The sequence below is a fragment of the Polyodon spathula genome, chromosome 1, assembly GCF_017654505.1.
Source record: "Polyodon spathula isolate WHYD16114869_AA chromosome 1, ASM1765450v1, whole genome shotgun sequence".
NCBI lineage: Eukaryota > Metazoa > Chordata > Actinopteri > Acipenseriformes > Polyodontidae > Polyodon > Polyodon spathula.
In genome coordinates, this window is record NC_054534.1 from 630,422 (window position 1) to 650,776 (window position 20,355).

Genomic DNA, 20,355 nt, shown 5'->3' on the forward strand with positions numbered 1-20,355 from the left:
TTCAGAACCGGGCAGACACATGGCAAATGACATTTAATAGAGAAAAGTGTAAGGTACTGCACGCAGGAAATAAAAATGTACATTATAAATATCATATGGGAGATATTGAAATTGGAGAAGGAATCTATGAAAAAGACCTAGGAGTTTTTGTTGACTCAGAAATGTCTTCATCTAGACAATGTGGGGAAGCTATAAAAAAGGCTAACAAGATGCTCGGATACATTGTGAAAAGTGTTGAATTTAAATCAAGGTAAGTAATGTTAAAACTGTACAATGCACTAGTAAGACCTCATCTTGAATATTGTGTTCAGTTCTGGTCACCTCGCTATAAAAAAGATATTGCTGCTCTAGAAAGAGTGCAAAGAAGAGCGACCAGAATTATTTCGGGCTTAAAAGGCATGTCATATGCAGACAGGCTAAAAGAATTGAATCTGTTCAGTCTTGAACAAAGAAGACTAGGTGGCGACCTAATTCAAGCATTCAAAATTCTAAAAGGTATTGACAGTGTCGACCCAAGGGACTTTTTCAGCCTGAAAAAAGAAACAAGGACCAGGGGTCGAAAATGGAGTTTAGAAAAAGGGGCATTCAGAACAGAAAATAGGAGGCACTTTTTTACACAGAGAATTGTGAGGGTCTGGAATCAACTCCCCAGTAATGTTGTTGAAGCTGACACCCTGGGATCCTTCAAGAAGCTGCTTGATGAGATTTTGGGATCAATAAGCTACTAACAACCAAACGAGCAAGATGGGCCGAATGGCCTCCTCTCGTTTGTAAACTTTCTTATGTTCTTATGTTCTAACTGGGTAACAATCCATGCAATTAACTTCCTTTGAGTTTTTAAAAGCCGATTGGAAGAAAGCTGTCCTCTCGTCTGGGGCGCTGAGATTCTTACTGCCGTTCCCCGTCTCCACTTCACCCTTTACGAGAGGAGCCCCCCCCTCACACTTACCCAGAAACTGGAGCACATTCCTCAGCACCTGGTATGCGCTCATCATGGAGTTGATCTTGTGTTTGGAGAGCAGGTAGGCGACAAGCATGGAGGCCAGGAAGCCATTGAAACAGCCATAACCCTGCAGGGGAGAGAGACACAGATCCATGAGGGGATGAAAACAATCTGCAAAGCACACACACAGGGAAAAGGACAGACCCTTCCTTTCAGTATGAACTGCATAACTGCACATTATTATTTGGCCTGTCCTGTGTCTGTGATGGAGAGATGTGCTGCAGCTAAAATGATAAGAAACTAAAACATGTAAGTAGACAAACGTTTTGGTAAATTGTTCTGTAATTGTGTTGCTGTTCTCCGGGACCCCCTTTGCTGAAAGGGGGCTTGACCGGTTTCCCCAGACAGAGATCTTTGGTTCTCAAGAGTGAATAAGCAGCTGTACCTGGTGGAGCTCTCTCTGTCGCAGCCACACCTTGATCACAGCCACCCCCTCCCTGAAGCCGGGGAAGTCGGCAGCGCTGGCAGACAGGAAGCTCTTGTGAGACTCCAGCAGCATGTCACTCAGCACAGAGTTGTTGTAGTGAGGGGTGGGCGGCTCGCTGATGCCTACACACAGCCAGACCAGAAGAAAAAACAAGACAGTTAGGAACAGAAGGGGGCATTCTGCACGTGTTGCATGAACACCAGTCTGATGTGCTTGTGTTACTGAGGTCCCGTTTGAAACGTCCCCCATTGCTCGCTGTCAATTCAGTATTGTCCTAAGCACAGTTGGGTTAAACCATTAAGTACACAGCAAAAACCTACATTTTAAATAATTTCTTAATATGGCACCCACGTCATGCTCACCAGCACATTTAGTTGGTAGTGTATAACCTTGAATTACACCGTGAATCAGACATGTCAACCCCTAAGTGTTCACACCAGTGAGACTCCTACTGAAAAACCTTGGGATTGCTGAAAAACCTTAAACCTAGACTTACACAGAACAACAACTCAAATATATTAAGTCGTTATTTATGTAATATTAATAAAACAAATACACCAGATTACAAATAAAGAAATATTCTTTACATTAAATGAAAACCCTTCTTGTCCTCTTACTGCTGTTTACAAACAATCTGCTGAAACATCGGCTCTTTGTTACACTCATGAGGTTATGCTGCGCAACAAAGTGACAGAACAACATCACTGCCTCTGTGACCACTTCGGCTACTGGTGTTGCTTTGTGAATGTACGATGCTAATCTTCGTATTCGGCTGCCTCTGCTTCACACTGTCACTGTGTAAGGTTGTTCTGAAGTGCGTTGTCACATCATACACCCCTGGGGCACCACTTTGATATCTCGCCGACAAACAGTGCAGAAAGCATACTGTTCCCCTAGTTTCAACACCACTTTGCAGTCTAACTAAGCTGTCCACTGTGGAAAGAAAATAGAAGAAATCATCTTCTGCCTCTTATGTGGCCCCAGTCCCTGCTCTCAAATGCCTCTCGCTGAGTTGTGTACAGCAACATAGAATTCTCAGGCAGGTGAGGAGAGTCTACTTTTGGAGAAAGGGGTTGCTGAATGAGCTTGCGTAGCAGCTATAGACTACTGTACACCTCTTCATAGTGAACACCCCCATAACAAATTAAATAATAATAATAATAATAATAATAATAATAACAACAACAACAACCCTGGATGGTTTGAAGTGTGTTTGTAGTCTCACAAACGTTAACAAATCCATGCTGACAAATCATGTTGCAGCTAGATCAGCCGGTCATCTGAAACGGGGCAGACAACAAAAACCCTAAGAAGCCATTGCAGGGACGCGAGACCCCCCCCAAAACCGTGCAAACTGTGAGCTTCAGGGGTAAACCATGAGACTTGACATGTCTGAAAACCACGCTGAGCTCTTCAAAGAGTCCCTTGTGGTTTCTCAGGCAGCTGTTACAAAGAAAGTTGCCGTGTCAACATCACTAGTGTCTCTCCTTGTGATAAGACGTGATTTCATTCTCTCATTTCATGCAGAAATAAACAGTGATTAACTTTGACTTGTATTTTAAATTATGCATTTAACATTTAAATATAATGTGATTTCATTATTTTTCTTTTCTTTTAGAAACACAAAAGTGTGACTAAGGTCATCTCAAAAGCCTCTTGTTTAATTGGGACAGTCGCTAATGCGTCCCAATAAAGCAGCGTCAACTGTACCTTCAAGACTGTGTGCTTGAAAATACCCACACATTCTTGCAAAGTCCCTCACTACCCCCTGGTGTGCATGGGGACACCCAAGCAGTAAAGGACAGACACTTTGTTTCGTTTCAGTTTGTATGAAGCATGATGCCTGAGCTCCTGTACTTTAACACACCGGCAGACAAAGTGCTGGTTCCCCCCCCATCAGAGGATTTCCACTCTCTGGATTTTACAGGTTCGCTACAATTTGAATACCAGGTTTTAAGTTGATGACAATACCAAGATAATCAAACAGAACTCCTAACGCTTGCTTATATGAAGTGTCAGTTGTATTTCCTAGAGCGTTAAACGGTTAGACTGAATCATGATCAATTAAATTGCTGTAGAAATACATACAGCATTAGAAAAGTAGATAAATTGTTTTTTGGTATTGGAGTTTATGAGAACTTGCAGAAACGGTTTCCTTGCGCTACTGTTTCGAAGCATGAAGAATTACAATTGTCGCTGCTTCCAGTTCTACTATGTTGGTCGTATATTGCAGCTCACTCTGCACCACTGCAACTGTACAGACAGATCAAGCGAAGGGCCAAAGGTGTGCTGCAATATCACTGCAAGGTCACACAGCTGTGCTGGCACTGCTCTGGACTGTTTTGGGGTCCAGGTGATGCAGGGTTACACATTAAGCATGGCCCGGCGGCCCGGGGCTGGTAGAGAGGGCAGTTTAGCCGGTAGTTATGAAGCACCACGGTTATATTTAACTAGTTAAATATATATAGTGCATATGACTTCCGTTTCACGAATCCAGGAAAATGGGCCAGTGTGTCAAAACACTGAACATTAATTTACAAACCATTTTTTAAAAACATAACTACGAACTAATCCTAACTTTCCCGCTGCACGTCATATTTGTTGTGCAGTCAGAATCGGAGACTGCGTACCGAAGTGCTGTGTTGGTACTCGTTCCCATGACACTGCAAATCTTTTACAAATCGGGTTTTCTACAACTAAGCAACCAATAAGCCAAAAGGAAAGCACTGAAATCAATAATCAAAGTATGTAATTCTGAAAAAAAAAATGAAGACGAACATGTAGAGTGGAGGCTTCATTATGACAGAGGAAAAAAAAAAGTAACGTTTAGCCTTGTTTGGCGTCAGTTTCCCAGACATTTCGTTCACATCATATCCAGTCTCACAGTAAGCTGTCCCGATGGATACCCAGATACACCTTCGAATTGTCAAACTTACTTGGGATCTGATGTGTTCAGGTCAAAAATGCCGTTCAGAATCTTTCCAGGACTCGCTGGTTTCACTCAGCAAGACTGGCCCCCGGAGCCCTACATACCCTGCTGGGGAGTCTCTTGGCCCAGGAACCAGGCCGTGCGCACGTTGTTTTTGCGGGGGTGGAATCGGCTTGGCTTGAAGAACCCGGCGGGGGGGCAGACGTGGAGCCGCAGGGTCACTGAGCGCTCCTCCTTACCTGGGGAGAGAGGAGGAGACACTGAGTCCAGGAAAAAGCAGGCAGCTTATAAGGCAATTTGTTGCAGATGACATTTTAAAATACTGTTCACACTGTGAAAAAGTACGAGCTGCAAATTTAAAACAAGCTGCCTGGTTCACACAATCCCACCCAGCGCCTGGCATCACACAGCGCGCTTTGACCGGGCCAGACCTTACCGAGCGGAGTGAATCCCACCCAGCGCCTGGCATCACACAGCGCGCTTCGACCGGGCCGGACCTTACCGAGCGGAGTGAATCCCACCCAGCGCCTGGCATCACACAGCGCGCTTCGACCGGGCCGGACCTTACCGAGCGGAGTGAATCCCACCCAGCGCCTGGCATCACACAGCGCGCTTCGACCGGGCCGGACCTTACCGAGCGGAGTGAATCCCACCCAGCGCCTGGCATCACACAGCGCGCTTCGACCGGGCCGGAGGACCGGTGGTGTGCCAGGCCGGTCAGGTACAGCGCCCTCTTGTGGTGATAGCGCGCTTCGACCGGGCCGGACCTTACCGAGCGGAGTGAGTAGAAGGAGGGGCCGCAGGTGGTTTCCATGGTGATAGGTGAAACGCAGGCTGCCAAAGGCGTGGCTGGAGGACAGGTGGTGTGCCAGGCCGGTCAGGTACAGCGCCCTCTTGTGGTGATAGCGCTGGTTCAGGTAGTCCTTTGGGTGCAGGATCTTTTTCCTTTCATTGGGAACATCCTGACAACTTTGAAACTATCATTGAAAGGTTTTCTTTGCTGTCGTTCCTGGCCCGCAATGAAAAACGACTAAACTACCTGTGTGGCCTTACATCTTTTTGATATTAACATTCAGCCAGAGTGCTGCCTCGCACACAGCGTTCACAACCTGTCACTCCAGTTCAGAAATCACTGCACTGGTTCAATACGCTTCAGCCAGAGTGCTGCCTCGCACACGGCGTTCACAACCTGTCACTCCAGTTCAGAAATCACTGCACTGGTTCAATACGCTTCAGCCAGAGTGCTGCCTCGCACACGGCGTTCACAACCTGTCACTCCAGTTCAGAAATCACTGCACTGGTTCAATACGCTTCAGCCAGAGTGCTGCCTCGCACACGGCGTTCACAACCTGTCACTCCAGTTCAGAAATCACTGCACTGGTTCAATACGCTTCAGCCAGAGTGCTGCCTCGCACACGGCGTTCACAACCTGTCACTCCAGTTCAGAAATCACTGCACTGGTTCAATACGCTTCAGCCAGAGTGCTGCCTCGCACACGGCGTTCACAACCTGTCACTCCAGTTCAGAAATCACTGCACTGGTTCAATAGGCTTCAGCCAGAGTGCTGCCTCGCACACGGCGTTCACAACCTGTCACTCCAGTTCAGAAATCACTGCACTGGTTCAATACGCTTCAGCCAGAGTGCTGCCTCGCACACGGCGTTCACAACCTGTCACTCCAGTTCAGAAATCACTGCACTGGTTCAATACGCTTCAGCCAGAGTGCTGCCTCGCACACGGCGTTCACAACCTGTCACTCCAGTTCAGAAATCACTGCACTGGTTCAATACGCTTCAGCCAGAGTGCTGCCTCGCACACGGCGTTCACAACCTGTCACTCCAGTTCAGAAATCACTGCACTGGTTCAATACGCTTCAGCCAGAGTGCTGCCTCGCACACGGCGTTCACAACCTGTCACTCCAGTTCAGAAATCACTGCACTGGTTCAATACGCTTCAGCCAGAGTGCTGCCTCGCACACGGCGTTCACAACCTGTCACTCCAGTTCAGAAATCACTGCACTGGTTCAATACGCTTCAGCCAGAGTGCTGCCTCGCACACGGCGTTCACAACCTGTCACTCCAGTTCAGAAATCACTGCACTGGTTCAATACGCTTCAGCCAGAGTGCTGCCTCGCACACGGCGTTCACAACCTGTCACTCCAGTTCAGAAATCACTGCACTGGTTCAATACGCTTCAGCCAGAGTGCTGCCTCGCACACGGCGTTCACAACCTGTCACTCCAGTTCAGAAATCACTGCACTGGTTCAATACGCTTCAGCCAGAGTGCTGCCTCGCACACGGCGTTCACAACCTGTCACTCCAGTTCAGAAATCACTGCACTGGTTCAATACGCTTCAGCCAGAGTGCTGCCTCGCACACGGCGTTCACAACCTGTCACTCCAGTTCAGAAATCACTGCACTGGTTCAATACGCTTCAGCCAGAGTGCTGCCTCGCACACGGCGTTCACAACCTGTCACTCCAGTTCAGAAATCACTGCACTGGTTCAATACGCTTCAGCCAGAGTGCTGCCTCGCACACGGCGTTCACAACCTGTCACTCCAGTTCAGAAATCACTGCACTGGTTCAATACGCTTCAGCCAGAGTGCTGCCTCGCACACGGCGTTCACAACCTGTCACTCCAGTTCAGAAATCACTGCACTGGTTCAATACGCTTCAGCCAGAGTGCTGCCTCGCACACGGCGTTCACAACCTGTCACTCCAGTTCAGAAATCACTGCACTGGTTCAATACGCTTCAGCCAGAGTGCTGCCTCGCACACGGCGTTCACAACCTGTCACTCCAGTTCAGAAATCACTGCACTGGTTCAATACGCTTCAGCCAGAGTGCTGCCTCGCACACGGCGTTCACAACCTGTCACTCCAGTTCAGAAATCACTGCACTGGTTCAATACGCTTCAGCCAGAGTGCTGCCTCGCACACGGCGTTCACAACCTGTCACTCCAGTTCAGAAATCACTGCACTGGTTCAATACGCTTCAGCCAGAGTGCTGCCTCGCACACGGCGTTCACAACCTGTCACTCCAGTTCAGAAATCACTGCACTGGTTCAATACGCTTCAGCCAGAGTGCTGCCTCGCACACGGCGTTCACAACCTGTCACTCCAGTTCAGAAATCACTGCACTGGTTCAATACGCTTCAGCCAGAGTGCTGCCTCGCACACGGCGTTCACAACCTGTCACTCCAGTTCAGAAATCACTGCACTGGTTCAATACGCTTCAGCCAGAGTGCTGCCTCGCACACGGCGTTCACAACCTGTCACTCCAGTTCAGAAATCACTGCACTGGTTCAATACGCTTCAGCCAGAGTGCTGCCTCGCACACGGCGTTCACAACCTGTCACTCCAGTTCAGAAATCACTGCACTGGTTCAATACGCTTCAGCCAGAGTGCTGCCTCGCACACGGCGTTCACAACCTGTCACTCCAGTTCAGAAATCACTGCACTGGTTCAATACGCTTCAGCCAGAGTGCTGCCTCGCACACGGCGTTCACAACCTGTCACTCCAGTTCAGAAATCACTGCACTGGTTCAATACGCTTCAGCCAGAGTGCTGCCTCGCACACGGCGTTCACAACCTGTCACTCCAGTTCAGAAATCACTGCACTGGTTCAATACGCTTCAGCCAGAGTGCTGCCTCGCACACGGCGTTCACAACCTGTCACTCCAGTTCAGAAATCACTGCACTGGTTCAATACGCTTCAGCCAGAGTGCTGCCTCGCACACGGCGTTCACAACCTGTCACTCCAGTTCAGAAATCACTGCACTGGTTCAATACGCTTCAGCCAGAGTGCTGCCTCGCACACGGCGTTCACAACCTGTCACTCCAGTTCAGAAATCACTGCACTGGTTCAATACGCTTCAGCCAGAGTGCTGCCTCGCACACGGCGTTCACAACCTGTCACTCCAGTTCAGAAATCACTGCACTGGTTCAATACGCTTCAGCCAGAGTGCTGCCTCGCACACGGCGTTCACAACCTGTCACTCCAGTTCAGAAATCACTGCACTGGTTCAATAGGCTTCAGCCAGAGTGCTGCCTCGCACACGGCGTTCACAACCTGTCACTCCAGTTCAGAAATCACTGCACTGGTTCCCTGGTAAACTCAGGATTGATTACTACTTATAAGGCTCTTCATGGTTTGGGGTCTTTCTATGTACAGGAAATGCTGGTGCCTTGTGCTCTGAGTCGCAGCTCGAGATCAGTGAATGTAAACTTTTGATAGTTCCTAAAAGTTTTCTAAAATCAGGAGAGGCGAAGAGGGCCTGTAGGTACTCTGCTCCCTGCATTTGGAATTACATGCCCTGTCATATCAAGAACGCTGGCACAGCCGAATCTTTGAAATCAATGTTTTTTTTTTTTTTTTGCAGATAACTGAGCTGCTGCAATGGTGCAAGACAGTTCTCAAAGGACTATTCCACTGAGACAGCTTTGTGCCTTTCACTATGCACGTGCAATTACAATTGTTCATAATATGCTCCCTCATTATAATGCTGTAGTCTGGAGCCAACGATTTACAGCTGCATGTCAGGCTAATTGTTCAGGCATATAAAGCAGCTTCAATCAAAGACACTGCATCACAGATCCTGCCCCCACTCGTTCTGTATTGAGGCGGTGCCTTTCTTACCGCTGGCATGGTGACGGCCAGGTCCACATTGACGTCAGGTTTGGAGCAGGTGCCAAGGGGGTAGCTGCCCACCAGCTTGACAGAGAGGGGGGGTGCCATTCTGAAGCGACCCTTCACAGAGTAGGGGGCCTGCAGCAGGGGCACCTTCACACCACGTGGCACCCAGGCCTGATCACTCAGCTGGGGGGGACACCAGGGCAGAAGGGTTAATATCCAGGCAATTCAGAGTCCTGGCTCACAAGATTCTTAAGCAGAATAAACTCTATTTCAATAGCACCATAGTGAATTGTTGCAGAGAATGTTACAATGTAATTGCAACTTCAGAAATGCAAAGTATTAATGTATCATTAAAAAAAAGGTATTTCTGCGATTAAACTACAGAATTAAACCTTAGCTACTCAACACTCAATACTGAAATACTAAAAGAAACCTAATAAACTCAGTGACAAACATTTCAGTGATTGGAAGACTTTTTCAATGTCCTCAAGACAACATTCAGGACTCAAAACATTTTAATTTATTCAGTTTCTTCTAGTATTTCTGGCAGACGTAGCATGATTTTGTGGTTCAAACCCTAAGGAAGGCGCATGGATTTTACAGCAGGTCAGATGGCTGACCCCTTACCTCTCTGTCAGTCGTCTCAGGGACACTAGCCAGCAGCGATGTCACTTCCTGCACGAGCGAGTCGATCGTCTTTCTCCTCCGCTCAGAAAGAGTCACTTCCTTCAGGAGCTCCTCCATCTGCACAGCAAACACACAGTGCACAGTGATTCAAACAGGATTACACAGGAGACACACAGCAGGGCGTGTCTAACAGGAGGTACACCACATTACTGGGGGGCATTTTATATATAAAGCAGATTCAAACAGGTACGAACTACCATTTCAGAGGGGCCAGAGAAGAATACACAGGACATTAAACGCATGAGGCTGTATCCAGGACACAGGGCTTGCATGCATCACATACAAGAGATTCATACAAGCAGATTAATTTAAACTGGCCAAGCTTTGGGAAAGTGTATTGCATTAACCCACTGTGAGAGGTAGCAAAAACCACAAAAAAAAAAATTAAAAGAAAGGGAAAGGGGTCCGAGCGCATTGTGCAACACCCAAGATTGGTAACTTATAGGAAACCATAAGGCTACCGATCCCCAATTTATCATGCATGAAATACTGAAATATTAAACATCCTCAGGCAGTGCCGGGTACTTCTGCTAGTGTGGATATAGTCTTGAAAGGAGTGCTAAATCAATCCATTTCCACACTGCTTACTGTTAGTATGATTGTTACACCCTGTATGTACAGAACCTTGTTTCTCCACCTTCTCTCTTCTTTTTATTTCAGTGTTAACCCTACAGATACACTGCTGCATCCCGGTGCCTTTGCTGTACGTCACGGGGTTACACATGAAGACAAAGTACAGCATGTTGCAAGACCTTAAACAGAACAAACGGGGGACCAGTGGCAATAACATACAGCAAATACTGCTAATAAGAACTAAGAGAATTCATTGTAAAACCTTGTTAGGGACTCCTTTAAACAGTCCTAACCAGGACCCACTGACTGAGATACCCAGGACCACCCTGAGTGGCCTCAGGAGGCTGAGAGGGAAGGGCCGGCTCTCACCTGCATCCTCAGCAGGCTCGAGTGGAACAGGCTCTCGGTCTCTTGCAGGCGGTTCAGCTCCTCATTAGTGGGGGGTTTGTACAGCTGCTGCTTGGTCAGTTTGACAGGCTTCAGGACCCCGTCCCCCAAACTCTTCCCCTGAACACGGCTCCTCTTCAGCAGACCCCCAGGACCACCGCTCCCCTCGTCTCCGTCCTCCTCCTCCTCCGAGGGGTCCGACATCTCCTCCTGGGACACACAGACCAGTAAATATTTATTAACACAATTCCGACACTTGGCAGAGGTGCAATCGGTAACTCATTCCCTAATGGAATATCAGGCAGGTATTAATCAACAATCATCATTCGGCACAAGAGAACACTTTACCATATGCCTCATCTTATTTTGGGCTGCAGAGAACACAGAGATGTTATGCAGGGACATTCCTCAATTCCACAGCACGCTCACACTGGCAGCTTCTGAACTGGAACCATTTACTGCTCAACTTTAAACTCCTGGGGTAAACTGTACAGTGTCAGTCTGGGATGGACACAAAGCTCCCATTGCACAGCGACTTGATCCATTCCTGGTTTTACTGCAAGTATAAGACGACACACCTGAGCGGTCTCCATAAATACTGTGGTTAATCAAGCTCGTATTAAAACCTGGAATGGGTGTTATAACTCACAAGCAATAGGAGTATTACTTGCATCCCGCCTGGAGTCCCATCAAAGCTAATGCGGTAGTGCATATCTCTCTATCTCTATCTCTATCTCTATCTCTATCTCTCTCTCTCTCTGCATACACACACACACATATATATTATATATATATATATATATATATATATATATATATATATATATATATATATATTTGCACTGTTGGATTCTGATATTTGTATTAATAACAGTCCTATCATATTTGAAATAAATATTTTAAAAATGTAGCATTGTGCTTAATTGAACCCAAACTGTCTACGCTCACTGGTCTTCGTTATTAATTATGATCCCATCGTACCTCGTTCTCATTCTCCGTCACCGCCGTCTCCTGCCCTTTCCTCTTCATCTTCCAGTTGATTGCGATATTGTTGTTTCTGATTTGGTTTTGGTTGGTATTTTCTGCTCAATCTCGCTTCCGCAGGTTTGGGTCTTAGACTCACATTGAACACACACGTGGACAGTCTGGCGCACTTACACCGAAACCGCGCCCCTTGTGCACGATCGCTCGTTTTGATTGGTTTAACGGAGAGTTTCGACGGTCCTTGATGTCCCCGCCCACTAAAGCTTGGGTGCGCCACACGCTCCAGTACGGCGGAAGATTGCGCGACTGTTTCTCAAGTCGTGCACACGCTGTACGGCACGATGACTGTGATATTGTGGAAGTATAGGTATTCGAGTCTGGACGATTTTATGACGTGGTATCGATCTCTTTTATTCAAACGATTTAAAGTGCACAACTACCGTATTGTCGCGCGAAAAGGCGCATAATGCTTTGCACAGTGAGTGCGCTTATACGCAGGTGCTTGTCTGCAGGCCAGTTGCAGAGATGTTAAGGATTGACTGTCCCAAAGAGTGTATTTTCCAGCCGGTGTGCTGTGGTTGCTTAAGGCAGAGCCTCTCATCGCTGGTCCTTGGGGACGCCCAACAGTCCAGGTTTTTAATCCAACCAGCACTTAATAGTTTAATTTAAAATGTACACTGTTTAATATTGCATAGTTCTGCAGTGCCCCTTGTTAAAAGCTGTTAACAACCGTTCGAGCACTCTTTATAGCTATGAATGTTTACAAAAGAACGACACTTAGAGAAGATAGTGACTTTTTACATGATTACTTTCACATTGTAGTGTCTACAAACTGCAGTCAAGTGTGAGAAATGGGTGCTGCTCAGATGTGTCAGATATCACAAGTGAACTAATCTCTGAGCGCATGCACACAGGCCTGCTTGTAATACTGCACACCCTTGGAAACATGCTTGTGACCAGACTTCTTAGATTTGGTTTTAATGTAGGTTTTCATTGTTGAAAATGTTAATTCCGGCACAAAAGACAGATCGCGATCGATGTAATGAATGTTGGCCGCCATGATTGTTTTGGTTTTTTTACCCTACTAGCCTCGTTCTGGATTGGCTCATGAATATTCATGAGACAGAATTAAAAGTCTTCTATGCCTGCTCTTTCCAATGAGGCCCCTGATTTTTTGCTGTCTCTTTCAGCGCCTGAGTAAAAAGATTTTAAATCTTTAGAGCAGATATTTTCTTTTACTCATAATGTGTGAGATAAGTTTAGGAATGCCTGAGAGTGAGCGAACATGCTAATGCGTTAGTCTGACGCTAAATGCGTGAGACTTGACCTGTCTGCAACTGCAGAACATTGTTGCACCCTAGTCTTGTTACTCGACCGATTCTGCAGTATTGTCCATATAAATTAGATAATAGAAAAGATTAACAGAAAGTATACTGGGGGAATGTAATAAATATATATTTACAGAAAGGTTTGTGTAAAAGGTTGTGGTCAGGAGTTGCTTTATAACAAAAAGGAGCAAGTTTGAATATTTCATGAAAGTTAAATTAAATTAAATTAAAGCAATTTAATTTAATTAAATTAAAGCAATCTATGAAATTGAGAGGTGCTGGAATAAATGTAAACAAAGGAAATGGTGTTGTGTGCCGTGATTCTAACTGAAGGGTTTATATATTTATAACAATGGAGAGACAAATAAAGAACTAATTAAGATCTTATCCTATTAATTAAAATTGACTGGGATTTTATTTCAGATATTTACTGACTCATATTCATCGAAACCGTTACAGTATCCTGCTTGCATATTCACATTCATTATATGTGCTGATGTAAGAATTGAGACAAATTATAGACAACTGATAAATGTTTGCTTTTACATGTAATTTATATATACTACTATATTAAAACCAAGCCTCGCTCAGGACGACCGGAAGCTGCTAGAGACTGGAAGAAGCTGGCAGATGTTGGTCAGCGGCTTATTTTTCCACCTGAGATTGCCACCACTAACCTTCATCCAGACATTGTCTTGTGGTCTGGATCAGCAGGCCTTGTTCATCTGGTAGAGTTAACAGTGCCATGGGAGGATGCTGTGGATGAGGCGTATGAGAGGAAGAAACTTCGGTTTGCTCAACTAGCTGCTGAAGCGGAACAGCGAGGATGGGGAGTCCGAGTTTACCCAGTGGAGGTGGGTTGTCGAGGATTTGTGGCACACTCTACAACCCAGTTTCTCAGAGACGTCGGGTTCAGTGACCAAGAGTTGCGTCGCACAGTGAAGAACTTATCTGAAGCAGCAGAGAGGAGCAGCAACTGTTGCAATCGCTGTTGAGCCTCTTGAGGAGTCGTGGGCTAGTCAACGAAACACCGAGGATGGAAGGTGTCCACTTGAAGACCCCAGAGATGTACCTTACTTATTTCAATCCAGACGGTTGTCATGCTGATGCGCTGGGGAGACCGCACTGGGTTGATCTCCGTAGCCAGCATCGCAGCCGTTGTGTGTGCTGATGCGCTAGGGAGACAAAATGAGCTGATCCCTGGAGCCAGCATTACACTTCAGCAATCAACACCAGACAGAAGGATATCTACATCATCAGATGGAAAACAACGCAAATGGATGGCGATGCAGATGGATCACACTAGCTTACTGCAAAGCTACGTCTTAGTTGGTGCTTATCTTGGCGAGAGCCGAGTTCAAATCAGCATGAAGTTCAAGATCTACTCTTATGTATTAGAAGTCATTTTATATAAGCTGAGATATTATGTGAATATTATTGCTTGCTGAGATTAATATACTGACTTATGCTGTATTGATATTAATCTTTTCTATTTTTGTACTGTATTATTTTACCTATTTTAACCTTGTGATAAAATGTATAAAATATATAAGTGTTGCATTCTGTATTGTTCATAGTTTTTTTGTTTTTTTCTGCAATGTTGCACTCATTTTGGGAGAAATGTATATATAACCATGCTAATTAAGGTAACCCATTACACATATTAATTAAGTGTCTTTAATTAGGTTCAAATAGGGTCCTGTGTCGTGCCAAAGCCCAACACCACCCCACCGCACCCCTCCACACCCTACTGCACCCCACCACACCCTACCCTACCCCTCCACACCCTACCGCACCCTACCCCACCCCAGGGGGATCCACACCTTACCCCACCCCACCCTACCGCACCACACCCTATACCACCCCGTGGCACCCTACTGCACACCCTACCCCACCCTCCACACCCTACCGCACCCCACCGACGTGGGGTGGTGTGACTGCACCCCCACCACACCCTACCCTACCCCTCCACACCCTACCGCACCCTACCCCACCGCACAGTGAATCATTGATCAGGTGAATCAGGCACAGTGGCTCTTAGAGTTCCAAGCTGTGCCGGTGTAGTAGATTTATTAGCCATTGTGATTGTGCCCTCTATTCTTGCCATTTTATAAAGGAGTGCTAAACAAGGAATTCAAATCCCTTTCCTTGCCTCTTCTTGACTGGACTTTTTCTGTAAGACTGCTCTGCAGCACAAGAAGCCGTCCAGGCCTTTTTGTACAGTGTTGTTGTAAATAAATTGCTTGTCTACATTATTGTAAAAAACAAGTGTGATACAGGGTAGTGAGAGTGAACAACACTGCCCCTGCAGTGTAAATGCAGTAACTCACACAGAGACATGCAGCATGTCTGGAACAGCTCTCTAGAGAGTGCTGGCTCTTCTGCACACTGGTTAAGGAGCTCAAGAGCCCCCAGGATTGGTTTCAAGCCCAGCCTCCACTTGTGCACTAGGTCACCTCTTCCTGTCAATCTCTCCTGAGTAGCACCCTTGCCACTTGTTGGAACCCCTCCCTACCGTCGCACAAGGGCAGTCACATTGTGAGGTCATACCAGGGGCAGATTCTACTGTCGCACAAGGGCAGTCACACTGTGAGGTCATACCAGGGGCAGATTCTACTGTCGCACAAGGGCAGTCACACTGTGAGGTCATACCAGGGAAAGATTCTACTTTCGCACAAGGGCAGTCACATTGTGTGGTCATACCAGGGGCAGATTTTGTCCTCTGGTTTTTCTACCCAATTTGAAATGTCCAGTTCAAATGTCACCTCACAGTTGCAAGCCACTTACAAATCTTGATGATGCAAGTCAACAGGCGACCTTGATTCCCACTGTCCAGCCAATCGGGTCTTTTCACCTGTTAAACCTAAACAGGGCCTGGTCTCGTGGTATCTGTCTGGATTTGAGAACGACTGTATCCTTAGATTTCCTTACCTAACACATGGGAGCACAAAGGCCAATGCAGCAGCCCTTTGAGCCCCCAGCCAAGATCGGCAATGTGGCATGAAGTGGTACCAAACCAGCGAGCTACCACCACGAGGTGGATAAAACATTCTCTTGCTGAGACTTGGTATTGTGGGTCAGGGGTGTATGATGCACTAATGTCACAATATGATATGTATTGTGGTATGCAAGTCACACTGTATCACAATGCATGTAATAGTCCTGATGGGCCACTTGCTTGGTGCACAATAAGACCAAATGATCGTTTAAGACAATAATTAAGGGAGAGTGTGTATCCATAGCAACTCTAAATACACAGATTCTTCATGCAAGAACCACCTGGTGAACTACAGAGAGCTCTTTGCTTTTGATCTGTGTCACGATATAAATGATACAGACCTCTATTAAGGTACAATATGCATATGTGATGAATCATTACACCCCTGCCTATAAAGCAGATGAATCTCCTGTTAGTGCATTACTGGGTTATCCCTTAGGTACATCCCTTGGTTTCAGACAGAGTGACTCCCCTCTACTAGGTGAACCATTCACAGAATGGGATGTAATGAATCTCCTCCTAGCGGCTGATCAGTTAATAACACCGACATCAGCATGGGGCCCGTACTCGCATCACTACAGCGCTTGCTCTTGAATATAAGAGAAACATTAGCGTAGCACCTTCATGCTTGAGCCCATCTGCCCATGTCTGTCACAAGCAGAGGAATTCCAGCAGTCTCACCCAGCTCACAGCAGAAGCAGCAGTTGTAGGTGTTGAACTAAGTTACAAGGGTCACGTTGAGCATTGCATTACTGACGGCTGGAGATGGGAGAACTTACAGTGAAATGAATGAATAAGCAGCTGCAAAGGTCACAGCACATTTGTGCCATGCAAGGAACATACAGACCCAGTGTTCTTGTGCTCCTAAACGCTGGAGGCATTGAGAAACGTGAACATGTGCTACTCTGGCTTCAACCAGTATCGGGACACACGAATACAGAAATACCGGGGTGGGACATCTGTTGGGCCATCGTGAGAGGATCTCACACAGAATGTCATTGACACGAGTGCAATAGAAAGTACGCTCTCAACCTGAACCGTTAGCCACTGCCCGCTAATAAACATCCAGGTTTTGACTAGTAAGTGTGTGTATAAGTCAGTATAAGGCAATGGCAGCGAGTGCAGTTACAATGATTTTCGCAACGTGATTTTTGTTTAACCAGTTTATGAACCAGTATAATATTGATTATCGATTTTAGTGCTAGGGAAGCGGCGGGGACGCGCACGGCAGCTGTGCCCGTGTACGTGTTGGGGTCGCTTGGCGACGTGAGGGCAGAGCGAGGAGGAGCAGCCTCAGCACAGCCGGAAGCAGAAGAGACCCATCTGTACCCAAGACTCTCGTTACTTCTCACTAAAACAAGATAAATAAGCACCGACCACAACACATAATACACTACAGTCGGATCAGCTCAGCTGTGTGTTACCGTATAACCGAGACACCGTATCAAATCGGAGGTTTAAAAGAAAGGAACAGTCAACGAAAACGGAGCCGCAGGCGCCGGACGGGGGCGAAGGGGGCAGCGGGAGAGATTTTGTTTCTCCGGCTGTTTGGCAAAGGAAATAAATAAATAAACCCTGAGACGAAGGACTCGGAGGAGCTTGGGGACCCGTGATCTAACATATATCATCTGGGATACTGGACACAGAAGGAAGCCGAGCGGCTGGATTGGTTTTGTTTGTTTGTTTGTTTGTTTGTTTGTTTGTTTACACAGAGCTGGGGTTCATAACCCCCTTCTGGTTTATATCTCTTCACAGCAGCAGCACGTCGACAGTTCGGTTTCTGCTTCTGGTGTGAAGTCGGACCCCGGAGCAGCATTGCCATTTCTTTTTTCATGTTATTATCATTTCATTTTTTTTTTAAATTATTATTCTGGCAATGACAGCAGCATTGCGGAATGAGTCAAGTTGAAACAAAGTGAGCTGCTTTTTTTCTGTTGGTGCTTCTGTTTCTTCTATGGCAAGAGTCGCGTTGTGATTTTAAATTCTAACAATTCTTTTGTTTTAAGATTGCTTATTGTGGGTTGTAAATGTATTATTCACACTCTCTCCCCTCCCCCCTTCGATAACCCTTCCCCAATTTACCCCCACCACTGCGGCCCGATTTCCCGGTTCGGTTCGGTCCAGGACCCATAGGAGCACGCCGAGCCCCAACACGCCTTGTACTTAGAATCGACATCCCATAATTAACTCAAGAAGACACATTGGTTCCCCTCACGTTTGTTTCATCGGATCTGTTCTATTTTGGGGTGCTTCGGATCGGGTACATTCAGACTGGCTCTTGGTCAGATTGAACCCGAGTTTGGGGATTAACCCGTTCTTAATACATCTTTTTGGACCGGGGTTTGCTTTACCTGTTTGGGATTGATCCAGGTCCATTCCTCATTAAGACTGCTTTTTCCCAGGACTGCCACAAAATCAATTGGATTTCTGACTACTACTCTATCAGCGGATCTATTTGAGAAGTTGGTGGTCCAGTTCATTGACTCAGCTGGGATCCCGAGTCTGCACACAATAACAGTCAGAGGCATCTCCGCATCCGAGATTGTATTGTAAACTGTATTACTCGTGGTGGTGTCGACTCGGTTCGATTGTACTGCAGTATGGCTCAGCAGCAGATGCCGAGCTCGCAGAAGGCGCTGATGTTGGAGCTCAAGTCTCTGCAGGAGGAGCCGGTGGAGGGGTTCCGCATAACCCTAGTGGAGGAGTCCGATCTTTACAACTGGGAGGTGGCGATCTTTGGGCCCCCCAACACACTGTACGAGGGGGGCTACTTTAAGGTAAAACTACCCGCCATGGGGCCCTGATAAGGGAAGGAGGGACGGGTTAAAAGCATTCTAATAATCTCACAATGGTGATAATGTTATTACACGGTGAAGCTTGTTTTAGAATCAGGTCAGGGTGTAGACAATGTTGGCAGAAAGCTGTGCCACAGCAGTACCCATCCTATATTGCAGATCGGGCTTTGTGACAGGATCTCCTTTAGGATCCAGTGTTGCGCACAGTACCCCCCCCACTCCCCCAGTCAGCACCGCTTGCCTGTCAGTTTGTAAACAGGGTTTGCTAGCTGAACTAGTGTGGTAAAAGTGGATAGTCCCCTCTGCCATCCCTGTCATTTATAATATTTTATTTAGTTACACATAAAGGCTGTGTGGGCAAGTGGTTAAAGAGAAGGGCTTGTAACTAGGAGGTCCCCGGTTCAAATCCCACCTCCTTGTGCTCAGAGAGATGTTGTTGTAGGTGACTCTGCAGCTGATGCATAGCTCACACACAGCCTAAGTGCACTTGGATAAAGGCATCTGCTGAATAAAAAGATAATACTGTGCAAGTGATACTACGGTACACAGTGTATTTAAGTATGTATTGCTTCATTGCCAATGCCCGGCCTGATGTGCAATATCCCCTGAACATGGTTTAGCAGCTTTGGTTGGTGGTGGCAGTTTTATCATAGGATGAAGTACTTGTCAGAATGTGATAAAGGCACCAGCATTTGCAATCTGCCCTTCATTGGGGTGTCCTGTAACACATGGTGACTTTGGTGACAGTACACTGTTTAGTATTATTTATTTCTTAGCAGAATATCACAATATAAAGTATCACTTTAATAAATGATCACAGTACAGAAAATCACATTCCAGACTCACATTTCAGTTAAAAGCAGTTATAAAGTACACTAGTTAGGGAATGCTTAAATGGAAAATTAGCAATGAACAGTGAGGCAGGGGAAGCTGTTTGAAAGGCTACCAATTTTTAAGTAATTATTTTTGAACATGTTGTGTTAAAACAATAAATAATGGAATGGAGAAATATTGATCAAAAAATCAAAGAAAGGGGGGGGGGGTGATTTCTTATCTGCTAGGAACATTAGGAAGGGAGTGAAACATTTCAGGAAGTGCATCAATGCGATGAACAAGCAGAGCGAGCTACACAGAGCTCGAACCGGGGGATTTAAGGGATAGGGATTCGATTTGTGATGCAAGAAGAAAAGGTGTTGAGTAAGGTGTGCTGTAGGATGTGTGCCTCAGAGAGATGAGAGGGGCATTTTTCTAAGTGTCCATTGTGGTGCAGAGTGAGTGCTGGAAGCTGATGAAGCAGCTTTATAAGGAGCTCAGCTACTGGGCTGGAGTGTTTTGAGTGTTCATTGTGGTGCAGGGTGTACAATACCAAAGAAGGGATCTTGGATACAGTTTGAATAGTTCCAATCTGGAGTACTTTAACAGAAGGCACAGCACTATGTAATGCTGCTGAACATTCTTATTCTCCTTGTTTAAAGAAAAAAACATGAATTATGAGTCTTGGGTAAACTTTTCCCTTGTCTTCTAGAGCAAAACCCTCAAGGGCAGCAGAGAGTATAACAGAAAAAGCACTGCCTTCTTTTCCTGTCTTTGCCAGTCTTGTGTCTGTTCAGG

At 46.3% G+C, this 20,355-nt stretch overlaps 2 protein-coding genes across 3 annotated transcripts in view; one reads left to right on the plus strand and one right to left on the minus strand.

Moving 5' to 3' along the window:
- Nucleotides 1-11,783, minus strand: part of nol6 (nucleolar protein 6 (RNA-associated)) — a 51,509-nt gene extending 39,726 nt beyond the window's left edge. The window contains exons 1-9 of one of the 2 annotated variants that reach the window (XM_041235880.1): nucleotides 11,621-11,776; nucleotides 10,988-11,195; nucleotides 10,622-10,849; nucleotides 9,620-9,736; nucleotides 8,996-9,175; nucleotides 5,132-5,297; nucleotides 4,464-4,598; nucleotides 1,389-1,552; nucleotides 950-1,070 (exon numbers count right to left, since the gene is read on the minus strand). In XM_041235880.1, the coding sequence (XP_041091814.1) occupies nucleotides 950-1,070; nucleotides 1,389-1,552; nucleotides 4,464-4,598; nucleotides 5,132-5,297; nucleotides 8,996-9,175; nucleotides 9,620-9,736; nucleotides 10,622-10,849; nucleotides 10,988-11,044 (1,168 nt within the window). In that variant the 5' untranslated portion in view covers nucleotides 11,045-11,195; nucleotides 11,621-11,776. Of the gene's footprint in view, nucleotides 1-949; nucleotides 1,071-1,388; nucleotides 1,553-4,463; nucleotides 4,599-5,131; nucleotides 5,298-8,995; nucleotides 9,176-9,619; nucleotides 9,737-10,621; nucleotides 10,850-10,987; nucleotides 11,196-11,620 lie in introns of both variants that reach the window. The other variant, XM_041235962.1, reaches the window with a different exon arrangement.
- Nucleotides 11,784-16,975: 5,192 nt separating this feature from the next.
- The window catches only part of LOC121304715 (ubiquitin-conjugating enzyme E2 R2), a 37,285-nt gene continuing 33,905 nt past the window's right edge, over nucleotides 16,976-20,355 (plus strand). The window contains exon 1 of the mRNA XM_041236101.1: nucleotides 16,976-18,726. Coding sequence (XP_041092035.1) covers nucleotides 18,550-18,726 — 177 coding nt within the window. The 5' untranslated portion in view covers nucleotides 16,976-18,549. The remainder of the gene's footprint in view (nucleotides 18,727-20,355) is intronic.